At 46.8% G+C, this 12,410-nt stretch overlaps 1 protein-coding gene across 4 annotated transcripts in view; it reads left to right on the top strand.

Moving 5' to 3' along the window:
- The window catches only part of LOC145337430 (NACHT, LRR and PYD domains-containing protein 3-like), a 97,771-nt gene that overhangs the window by 64,861 nt on the left and 20,500 nt on the right, over window positions 1-12,410 (top strand). For all 4 annotated transcript variants that reach the window (XM_080182203.1, XM_080182204.1, XM_080182202.1 and 1 more), the window contains one exon: window positions 4,489-4,659. In XM_080182203.1, the coding sequence (XP_080038329.1) occupies window positions 4,489-4,659 (171 nt within the window). The remainder of the gene's footprint in view (window positions 1-4,488; window positions 4,660-12,410) is intronic.

The raw sequence follows: 12,410 nt of genomic DNA, 5'->3' as shown, positions 1-12,410 counted from the left end.
TGCCATGGTAAATGTCCAGTGATAAGCAGTTGTGTGGGCCTGGTTAAGATGCATCTTCGGAGAGTCAGTGTAGAGTGGATGGGGCGATTGGGAGCCTTCTGCACAGTGGGGATTCTCTGGTTCTGTGGAAATGTTTTTTCACCCAGAGGGTAGTGGGAATCTGGATCTCACTGTCTGAAAGGGTGGTGGAGTCAGGAACACTCAGCATTTAAGAAGCATTCAGACAAGCACTTGAAATGCTGCAGCGTACAAGGCTATGGAGCAAGTGCTGGTAATGGATTAGAATAGATTGGTGCTTGATGGCTGACACAGACACGGTGGGCCGAAGGGCCTCTTTCTGTGCTGAAAACCTCTATAAAGGCCCAGGGATTGGAAGTTATGAATCAGAACCTGAATTTTCACGAATCCCTGTTATTTCTCTCTCTGATCCCAATGCAATGGAATGTCAATCACATTGATTTTTGTGCCGTGGGTGAAGGGGAATAATGTAACGGTGACTCCATGAGGACCCGTTCACACGCTTACAGGGGGACAGGTGTCACTCAGTCACACAGCACTTGGTTTATGAGGAAGAAGAAAGAGCGAATGGAGGCAATTGTTAAGACGCAGGCCAGAAAATCCAAGGTGTTTTGTGAAGTTAGCCTGGACCTTTGGTTTTACATTTGATTTTGGTATTGATGAGCATGAGGTGTTTCACTCCAGGTATGAATCAAGTGACCCACTAGGATACTTTTATCAAACACAGTTTATTTAAGAATGCAGTTAGAATATAACAACAAGAATCAGCATAACCTTTACCAATTGCAAAACATAAAGATGACACTGTATAACTCATAACAGCTAGCTATCTCTGTTGTTCCACTATAAAGCAATACCCACAGACATATACCCTTCTCCAACATTAGTTAGCACAAAAACAAGTATGCTCACGTGTTGCCGATTTCCAGCTTTTTAACACTTCCAGACAGCCAACCGACAATTGTTTTCAGAGAAGGATTTAGCCTCTGAACAGCCCAATCGCAGAGAGGTAACCCCAGTCTCTGACAGCTTCCAACACAGCAACACTTCAACAGCAAAAACTCCAACTTCAGAGAGGGAAACAGCACTGCTGTTTGTCTTGACTCCAAGCAGCTTCTGAAAGCAGAATAAAAACTAGAATGCTCTCTGAAAAATAGCTGTCCCTCAGTCACATGACATAACCTGTCAATCACCCACAATCAAGCTCTACTCTGCCATCCCAGGGGAACACTGAAACAACAGAACACTGCATTAGTTCAGATTAAAATCAATATGATGTCAATTATACTGCTTCAGTAACAATAAAGGAAACTGGTTACAGATAGCACGGTGTGGACAGTATAACCTGCATAGAAACATGATTAAAATAGAAACTAGAAGCAGGAATCGGCCATTTGGCCCTTCGAGCCTGCTCCTCCATTCATTTTGTTCATGACTGGTCATCGAATTCAATATCCTTCAATATTCAGTATATTTCTTAAGGGTATAGTTCGTACAAAATGTACATTCCAACACATCCTTCAGCTGGTTCCATGTTACCAGTGATGGGCAAACAGGTGGATTTACCCTGATTCAACCTCACGTGCTATAAAATGATTCACCACCTTGTCAGAACAAAGCAAGTTATTCATCCTTTTGCCTCGTGTAACCGTATAACCCACACCTGCCCAGGTGTTGCAGGTACCAGAGAGTCGCCTGTGCCCATCCATTCAACCGCTCGCTCTCAGCTCCACAACAAATATCACAATCAGTGATTTCCCACCCTGTCTGCTGTTTACACAGTTCCAGCGCTGTGAATTCTAGGTGTAAGGATGGCAAGATCGGGATGCTGTCACCATTTTTAATTCATTTCCTAATATTTAATCCGCCCTTCTACATGAAGTTCCATTGTTACTCTCCCATCAAAGACAGAAGCCTATGCTAGTGACAACCTGTCTGACCATCATGTCTACACAGGGAAAGCCGGTGACCATCCCATTCTCACAGTTCAAGAGTTATCTGACTAACAAGAACGCTGCAGAGAGAGACTGACATGTCTCTGACAATCGATGCTGCTCTCTGGGCATTTCCAGTGTCTGTGTGGAGATGACCTTTCTATCATTTCACTTTCATTCTCATTCGACCCCATATGACTCAGTTTACATCCTATAAGATGCTTTACCAACTTGTCAGAACATAGCAAGTTATTATCCTTTTGCCTCGTACAGCCATATAACCCACGCCTGCTCAGGTCTCTGGCAATCTCCACCCCGTTATACTTGGATTGATGTGACAGATACTCCAGTCCTGAGAGAACAGAAATTTGCTCCAAACTCACGCAGCCTTGGGGAACACGACCAAGTGTTGCCAAGTACATCATTGAATTGAGTTTAATCTTCCTCCTCCTATTTCAGCCCTGTGTTCAGTAACCAGGCCTTCCTCACTGCTCTCTCCAGAGCTGCTGCCTATGAAATTGCTGCTGGTGTCAGCATTGCCTGAACCGGGACATCCCCTGCAGCGAGTGGTTAATGGCTGGAATTCACTGTCCGAGAGTGTGGTGGAGACACGTTCAGTTGAAAATTTCCAAAAGGAACTGGGTTATTATCTGAAAAGGAAGAATGTGCAGCAATATGGGGAGAATTTGGGGGAATGACACTGAGTAAATTGCTGATTCAGAGAGTCAGTGCAGACAGCGTGGGCCGAATGGTCTCCTTCTGCTCTGTAACAATTCTGAGATTCTACCTGAGAGAGATACCAATGGCCCTTAGTGGACACTGGCTAAATTATCTAACCCTGTTAACACTGCAACATCACCAGCTTCCAGTTAAAATATCGATACATTTCCAATCATTATCTTCACAGAATTATTACAGAGCACCACGAGGTGAAATGTGTCTGCCCCGGCTCACCAAACTAGTATTAGGAATTTGTCTCATTCTACTGCCTTCTCCTTGTGTCTTTGAACATTGTTTCATTTGAATCTTCATCGACTGCCTTCTGTGATGCCTCGAACATAACATAAGAACATAAGAAATATGAGCAGGAGTAGGCCATCTAGCCCTTCGAGCCTGCCCTGCCATTCAATAAGATCATGGCTGATCTGTCGTGGCTCAGTTCCACTTTCCCGCCCTCTCCCCATAACCCTTAATCCCCTTGCCTACCAAAAACCTATCTGCCCGCGTCTTAAAAATATTTAGCGAGGTAGCCTCCACCACTTCAATGGGCAGAGAATTCCAGAGATTCACCACCCTTTGAGTGAAGAAGTTCCTCCTCAACTCTGTTCTAAACCGCACCCCTTTATCTTGAGGCTGTGCCCTCTAGTCCTGTTGTCCTTTCTGAGCGGGAAGAACCTCTCCACCTCTACCCTATCCATCCCTTTCATCATCTTAAATGTCTCAATAAGATCCCCCCTCATCCTTCTAAACTCTAACAAGTACAAGCCCAGTCTATTCAGCCTCTCCTCATAGCTCAACCCCCTCAACTCCGGTATCAGCCTAGTAAACCTCCTCTGCACTCCGTCCAAGGCCAAAAATATCCTTGCGCAGGTGCGGCGCCCAAAACTGCACACAGTACTCCAGCTGCGGCCTCACCAATGCCCTATACAGCTGCAGCAAGACCTCCCTACTTTTATATTCAATCCCCCTCGCTATGAAGACCAGCATCCCATTCACCTTCCTGACCACCTGCTGCACCTGCAAGCTGGGTTTTTGCGACTCATGCACAAGGACCCCGAGGTCCCTCTGCACCGTCGCCTGCTGCAGTTTTTCACCACGTAAGTAATAGTCCTTCCTACTATTATTCCTACCAAAGTGGATAACCTCACACTTGCCAACATTGTATTCCATCTGCCAGCTCCTTGCCCACTCGCTCAGCCGATCTAGATCCCTCTGCAGACTCTCCACACCCTCCGCACAATTTGCTGTTCCACTTATTGAAACCTGCCTCCCTCCACCACACTTCCCGGCTGTAATTCCAGACCCGAACGACTGGCAGTGTGAAAAAGGTTTCTCTCTCATTATCTTCAACCCCACCACACACTCCATTCCTGAGCCACTGACCATCCCATGTCCCTCCCTGTGACTCAGGGTAAGGACATGGGAATCCTGAGCTCTTCCCTTTCACCATCATCCTTTTTGTCATTTAATCACTCCGGCACTTCCATTTTGTTCTTTCCTTGTCACCCGCCCATCCCCAGCTCCCTGTCACTTCAAACAATTTAATTCACTGCTACTTCCAATTTCTAATTTTAACTAATTAAACTGAAACTAAATCTGTTTCTCTCTTCACAGATATTGTCTGACCTGATGAGAGTTTCCAACATATTTATTCATATTTCAGATTTACGGCATTAATATAATTTTGCCTTCTGTATGAACTGAAGTTGTGTTTCTTGAATGTCCCGCACTGTACATTATTATTGTTAATGATCTTATTCTGAAAAAACATTGTGAATTTACCCTGATTCCTGTTACTTTTCTCTCTGATCTCCAGTCTGAATGCTGTTGGTCTCACCGAATCTTGTGCCGAGGACCTGGCCTCTGCTCTCAGTACAAACCGCTCACTGATAGATCTGAATCTGGGTAACAATAAACTGGGAGATTCAGGAGTGAAACAGCTGTCTGTGGCTCTGAGGAATCCGGACTGTAAAATACAGAAACTGCGGTAAGTAGCAGACTGTGTGAGATTGTGTTTATAATAACTGAATATTCAACAATATAATTTCACCACTGGTATTTGTATAAAAACACTGCCCATTACTATTGGTGTCAGTTATGAATAAGGAAAATTGCTTTTCCTCTGACTCCTGTTGCTTCTCTCTCTGATCCCTGAGCAATGGGATGTCAGTCCCACAGATCCTTATGATGAGGGTGTGGGGGAATAATGTTATGGTGCACCCTCTGAGGTTCTCTCCTCCTCCTCAGATGTGCACAGCTCTCCCCGGACACAGCATCCATTGATTTGTGAAAGTGGGAGAGTGAATAGATGACAGTAAATGGAGGACAGGACATGGTGGTGGAGTCTCGCTGTTAGTAACAGATGACAGTACAGCAGCGAGAGGTGAACTTAGTTCCAATGATCAAGATGCAGAATCAGTTTGATTAGAGATAAGAATTAACAAAGTTAAAAAGATCACTTGTGGAATCATTTATATTCAAAATCTCTGACACTACACAATACTGGGGTCTTGTAAAAACAAACTACAATAATCACGGGCAATTTTAATCTTCATATACAAAGAAGAACAAAGAAGCATACAACACAGTGACAGGACTTTCGGCTCACCAAGCCAGTGGCGATTCTTAATCCTTATTCAGATCCAATACTTACTGCACAGTTTCCACTCCTCTCTTCATGTCCTGTTCATGTATCTATAAAGATGTATGTTGGACATTGGTAACATGCCTGATTCCATCACCTCCATTGACAGTGCATTCAAGGCACCCACCACCCTCTGTGTGAAAAGTTTTCCATAATTGTGTATACCTCCATCAGGTCATCCCTCAGCCTCCCTTTTTGTAATGAAAACAAGCCGTGTTTATCCACCCTCTCCTCATACCTTAACCCTCCTTGACCAGGCCATATTCAGGTGAACCTTCTTTACACCCTCTCCAAAGCATCCACATCCTTCTGATAGTGTGGCGAACAGAACTGCAAGCAATATTCAAATGTGGCCAGCTAAAGTTTTGTACAGCTGTAACATAACTTGCGAACTTTTATACTCGATGCCCCAGTCGATGAAGACAAGCATGCTGTCTGCCGTCTTGACCACCTCATCCACCTGTGTTACCATTTTAGGGATCTGTAGACTTGTACACACAGATCCCTCTGTAGGTCAATGTTCCTATGGGTTCTTCCACTTACTGTATAAATTGCTCAGATTGTCAAAAGTTGAATAGAAGATTAGTTCACAGAATGTATTCAAGCAATTTCTTGGGGAAGGACGTTCCAGTGCCAATCACAAAACAAGTTGTTTTGAGACATGATGCGTAAATGTGTGGCGTTTTCAACAAAAATATATTCCTTTCTCTTGAAAAACAGCAGCAGAAGTGTTCCAGCTGTTACTAATTCAAGGATTGTATTAGATTAAGTGAAGATGTGGCACCGGGGTTGGCACTGCTGCCTCACAGCGTCAGGGACCTGGATTCATTCCAGCCTTGGACGACTGTCTGTGGAGTTTTCATGTTCTCCCCGTGTCTGTGTGGGTTTCCTCCGGCTGCTCCTGTTGCCTCCCACAGTCCAAAAAATGTGCAGGTTGGGTGGATTGGCCATGCTAAATTGCCCGTTAGTGTCCAAGATGTGTAAGTTCAGGGGATTAGCAACGTAAATATGTGAGGTTACGGAAAACCGGGCAACTGTTAGTTTGACGCTGATAGTTTGGAAAATCCTATAATAACCTATAATAAAGGAAGTAATAAAGGAAGTAATAACAGAACACTTAAAAATTAATGGCAGGATTAGACAGGGCCAACATGGATTTATGAAAGACTGGCACGGTGATACAGTGGTTAGCATTCTTACACCACTGCCATGGGCCCGGGTTCAACTCCAGCCTAGAGTGACTGTGTGGAGTTTCTACATTCTCCCAGTGTCTGTGTATGTTTCCTCTGGGTGCTCCGGTTTCCTCCCACACTCCAAAGATATGCATGGTAGATGAATTGCCATGATAAAATTGTCTTTGGTGAACCAAGGTGTGTAAATTAGGTGGATTTGCCCTTGTAAATTTGTGAGGTTATGGGGAGCGGACCTTGGTAAGATACTCCGTCAGAGTGTCTTGATAGGTGGAATGACGACCTCCCACACTCGGGATTCTATAGTTGGATGATTCACTCACAAGAGGTTATTAAAGAAAATTAGAGCACATGGGATTGGGAGCAATATACCAGCATGGATTGAGAACTGGTTAGTGGACATTGTTCTCCGGAGCATTGAACCTGGTGGCTGTGGCTGTGGTGAGTGACTGATTTAAAGTGAAAACCGCTTTTTTCCTGTACTTCCGGTTCTCGGGGCTTGTTAGAGTGTAGTTTACTTCCGTACCGGAAGTTAGGCCAGGGGATTGTCGTTAAGGGGGAGCGGGGGGTATAAATCGGATACTCACCCGGGGACCCACCTCATTGTTCTCCGGAGCATTGAACCTGGTGGCTGTGGCTGTGGTGAGTGACTGATTTAAAGTGAAAACCGCTTTTTTCCTGTACTTCCGGTTCTCGGGGCTTGTTAGAGTGTAGTTTACTTCCGTACTGGAAGTTAGGCCAGGGGATTGTCGTTAAGGGGGGAGCTGGGGGGTATAAAAAAGGAGTAGCAGCATAGAGCGGGCAGCGTCGGGAGCGGGCAGCGGAGTGAGTGGGAACTGAGTGAGAAGGGCTTTGGCTTGCTGGGCTTAGGCGAGTGCAGGCTTAGAGAAGGTGAGAGTCAGATTCCTACCTTGGGCACTTACAGGAGGTTGGGACATGGTAGGGAATATAGGGAGGAATGTAAGTTGCGTCCGGTGCCACATGTGGGAGTTCCTGGTGGTGTCACGGGTCCCCAAGGTACACATCTGCAGTAAATGTTTAGAACTGCAGCGATTGAGGGCCCGGATCAGGCAACTCGAGGGGCGACTGGAAGATGCGTTTCTAGTTAGGGAGAATGAGGAGATAATGGCTGGGAAACATGAGCAGGAGGAGGTCTCAAGGGCGGAAGAGAAGGGAGGATGGACGACTGTTAGGAGGGGAAAGAGGAAGAAGAAGAGTAGTCAGGGTCCCCCGGCCTCCCCGGAGGCCCCCCAAGGTTCGTCGGCAGGGGCACAGAAAAATAGGAAGGAAGGGGAGACTGATTTAGAGGGACGGAAAGGGTCTGGTAAGGTGATAGTGGTAGGGGATGGGAGGGTCCGAGGGATTGATAGGAGGTTCTGTGGGCAAGGGCGCGACTCCAGGATGGTGGTCTGCCTCCCTGGAGCAGGGGTAAAAGATATAATGGAAAGGGTAGAGGGAATTTTGAAAGGGGAGGGGACCCAGGCAGAGGTCATAGTACACGTAGGGGAGGGGGATATAGGAAGGAGGAGTAGGGGAGAGGTCCGTAGGCAATTTAGGGAGTTGGGGGCCAAACTAAAGGGCAGGACCTCTAGGGTGGCACTGTCTGGGTTGCTGCCCAGTATGAGCAGGGCTAAGAATGACGAGATCATGCAGTTGAATGCATGGTTGAGGGACTGGTGTAGGGTAGAGGGGTTTACTTATGTAGATCATTGGGAGGTGTTTAGGAGAGAAAGGCAACTGTACAGGAGGGGTGGGGAGGATTTGAACGGGAGGGGGACTAGTGTCTTAGCAGGGAGGTTAGCTGGGGTGTTCAGGAATGATTTAAACTAATAGGGAGGGGGGGAGGGGAGGTGGCTGGGAGAGAGACGGGTGAAAGGAAAATTATAAGGGAGAAGGTGGTTCCGAGGGACATTTGTGGGTTGAACTGTGTCTGTTTCAATGCTAGGAGTGTGGCAGGGAAAACGGATGAGCTTAGGGCCTTGATGTTTGTGAGGCAGTTGGATGTGGTGGCTGTAACGGAGACGTGGTTACGGGAAGGGCAGGACTGGCAGCTGAATGTTCCTGGGTACAGGTGTTTTAGGTGTGACAGAGGAGGGTTGAAGAGAGGTGGAGGGGTGGCACTGTTAGTCAAGGAAAACATCACAGTAGTGCAGAGGGAGGGCGATATGGAAGAGATAGGGATTGAGTCGCTGTGGGTGGAGTTGAGGAATAAAAAGGGAGAGATCACACTGCTAGGGGTGTACTATAGGCCACCCAACAGCCCAAAGTCAGTGGAGGAGGGAATTTGCAGGGGCATTTTGGACAGGTGCAGAAAGAATAGAGTGGTTGTAGTGGGTGATTTTAATTTTCCCGGAGTGAATTGGAGGGGGCCTAGAGCTGGGGGTACGGAGGGAGAGGAGTTTGTGAAATGTGTTATGGAAGGGTCGCTAGAACAGTATGTAACTTGCCCGACTAGGGGAGGGGCTATACTGGATTTAGTGTTGGGAAACGAGCCAGGGCAGGTGGGTGAGGTAGAGGTAGGCGAACATGTGGCGAACAGTGACCACAAGTCCGTCTACTTTAGGATAAAAATGGAAAGGGACGAGTGCCGTCCAAGCGGGAGTGTGCTGAACTGGGGAAAGGCGAGCTATGGCAGGATTAGGAGGGAGCTGCAGCAAACTGACTGGGAGGGACTGTTAGCTGGCAAGTCCACGGTTGGCAAGTGGGAGGCTTTTAGGGACAAAATGAAATGGTTGCAGGGGAGGTTTGTTCCGGTTAAGCGAAAGGATGGGAAAGGTAGGATTAGAGAGCCGTGGATTACGGGGGATATTGAAGACTTGGTTAGGAAGAAGAGGGAGGCGTATGATAGGTCAAAACAAATGGGTACGGAGTGTGCGCTGGAGGAATATAGAGAGAGTAGGAGGGAGCTAAAAAGGGGAATTAGAAGGGCGAAGAGAGGGCATGAGATGGCTTTGGCCGGTAGGATTAAGGATAATCCTAAGGCATTTTATTCCTATATTAGAGGCAAGAGAGTAGTTAGAGGGAAAATTGGTCCTCTTAGGGACAAGAGTGGAGAGTTGTGTATTGAGTCGGAGGGAATGGGGGAGCTCCTGAATGAATACTTTGCGTCGGTATTCACGAAGGAGAGGGGTTCGGAATCGTGCGGTCTCTTGGAGGGAGCGGAGGTTCAGTTGCAGGATATAGTTATTACGAGAGAGGAAGTGCTAGGGCTTTTAGGTAGCGTAAGGATGGATAAAGCTCCGGGGCCTGATGGTATTTATCCCAGGCTGCTTAGGGAGGCGAAAGATGAAATTGCTGGGCCTCTGGCACACATCTTTGTCTCTTCTTTGGACACAGGTGAGGTCCCAGAAGACTGGAGGGTAGCAAATGTGGTCCCGTTGTTCAAAAAAGGTAGTAGGGATAACCCTGGGAATTATAGGCCAGTGAGTTTGACGTCGGTGGTAGGGAAGTTAATGGAAAAAATACTTAGGGGTAGGATGTATGAGCATTTGGAGCGTTGCGATCTGATTAGGGATACGCAACATGGCTTTGTTAGAGGGAGGTCTTGCCTTACGAATCTGGTGGAATTCTTTGAGGAGGTGACAAAAACGGTTGACGATGGGAGAGCCGTTGATGTCATCTACATGGATTTCAGTAAGGCGTTTGACAAAGTCCCTCACGGTAGGCTGGTAGAAAAGGTTAAGGCGCATGGGATACGAGGCCAGGTAGTTAGGTGGATTGAGAACTGGCTGGGAAATAGGAGACAGAGGGTAGTTGTGGAGGGTACCTTGTCGGGCTGGAGGCCAGTGACCAGTGGTGTGCCGCAGGGCTCAGTACTGGGACCTCTCCTCTTTGTAGTCTACATAAATGACTTAGAAGAGGGAGTAGGTGGTGTGATCAGCAAGTTTGCTGATGACACCAAGATGGCAGGGTTGGCGGGTACAGAACTGGATTGTCAGGTGATACAACAGGATATAGATAGGTTGGTGCAGTGGGCAGATAGGTGGCAGATGGCATTTAATCCTGACAAATGCGAGGTGATGCATTTTGGAAGGAATAATGCAGAGAGGAGTTATGTGATAAAAGGTAGGCCGATTAGGAGTATAGATGTACAGAGAGACCTGGGAGTGCAGGTCCACAAATCCATGAAGGTTGTGTCACAAGTGGAGAACGTTGTTAGGAAGGCTTATGGGATGTTAGCCTTTATAGGAAGGGGCTTAGAGTATAAAAGCTGCCGTCTAATGCTTCAGTTATACAGAACGTTGGTTAGACCGCATTTGGAGTACTGCGTCCAGTTCTGGTCACCTTATTACCGGAAGGACGTGGAGTCTCTGGAAAGGGTGCAGAGGAGGTTTACCAGGATGTTGCCTGGCATGGGGGGACTAGGTTACGAGGAGAGGTTGAAGAAACTGGGACTATTCTCCTTGGAAAGAAGGAGATTGAGAGGGGACATGATAGAAGTATATAAGATACTGAAGGGAATAGATAGAGTTAATAGTGAGAGACTGCTCCCTAGACTGGGTACGAACACAAGAGGTCATCAATTAAGGGTGAGGGGGGGGAGGTATAATTTGGAGGTAAGAGGAAGGTTCTTTACACAGAGAGTTGTGGGGGTCTGGAATGCGCTACCGAGTAGGGTGGTGGAGGCAGGAACGTTGGACTCGTTTAAGATGCAGTTAGATAGGCATATGAGTGAAACGGGAATGGAGGGATATGGTAGGGGCTATTAAATAGGGTAAACCTCGGGAGACACCGGAAGGGCAGGCTGTATAACTAATATGTTTTGTCTTTATTCCACAGGTGGAGGTCCACCTCGTGTCAAGCGAGGGGCATGCACACGGCGGGTCGTGCGTGGGCTGCTCTTGGAAGTCCAGGAGTGGCCTAGTACTTCATGTCGGTGTGTGTGCTTGATCCTGGACCGATAGACGGGCTCCACAACAGCTCAGTGACTAGCACTGCTAGCTGTGCAGATACATGGATTTGGGCCTGTGTCTGTGGGAGTTTGCGCATTCTCCCTGTGGTTGCGTGGGTTTCCTCCGGGCGCTCCGGTTTCCTCCCACACCCCAAAGATGTGCTCTTAGGCTAATTGGTTTCCACCAAATTGACACTATTTCTTCCCTGAATCTGACTGAGTAGGGTCCCATTCGTAGACATGCAGGGTAGAATAGGTGTAGGGCGATGCGGCGGCGCGGGCTCGTTGGGCCGAAGGGCCTGTTTCCCGTGCTGGGTTGTTCTTTGTTCTTTGTTCTTTAGAAACAAGGAGTTGGAATAAATAGGTTATTTTTGGGTTATGATGTGGAGATGCCAGCGTTGGACTGGGACAAACACAGTAAGAAGTGTCACAACACCAGGTTAAAGTCCAACAGGTTTATTTGGTAGCAAGTTAGTGGCGTTTGCTTCCAAATAAACCTGATGGACTTTAACCTGGTGCTGTGAGAGAATTACCTGTTTCTGGGTTGACGACCTCGAACTAGTGGAGTACAGCAGCTAATCAGAATCTATATCAATGATATGGATGTGGGGATCAAATGTAATATTTCTGAATTTGCAAATAATAGAAAATCATGTGGAAATCTGAATTGTGAGAAGGATGCAGTGATGTTTGAAGGGGATGTGGAGAGGCTCAGGGAGTGGACAAATGTTTTCCAGCTAGACTACAAGGTGGAAAAATGTAAAGTTATCTAATTGTGTAGGAAAAACAGACATGAAGACATCTCCAAAGATATGTTGATGTCCTTGTTCATGAGGCACTGAAAGCTGAGAGCAGTTAAGATAACAAATGGTATGTTAGACATTATGCTAAGAGGATTTGAGTTGAAGAAAAAGATGTCTTCCTGTAATTCTATGCAGCCTTGCTGAGACCAACCTGGAGAACTGTGGACAGTTTTGGTCTCCTGACTGAAGCAAAGATGTACTTGGCATGTA

Source organism: Carcharhinus amblyrhynchos, unplaced genomic scaffold (assembly GCF_965287045.1).
Source record: "Carcharhinus amblyrhynchos unplaced genomic scaffold, sCarAmb.v2.hapA scaffold_48, whole genome shotgun sequence".
Lineage (NCBI taxonomy): Eukaryota > Metazoa > Chordata > Chondrichthyes > Carcharhiniformes > Carcharhinidae > Carcharhinus > Carcharhinus amblyrhynchos.
Note: the sequence above shows the minus strand (reverse complement) of the source record. Positions and strands in the feature narration are given on the sequence as shown.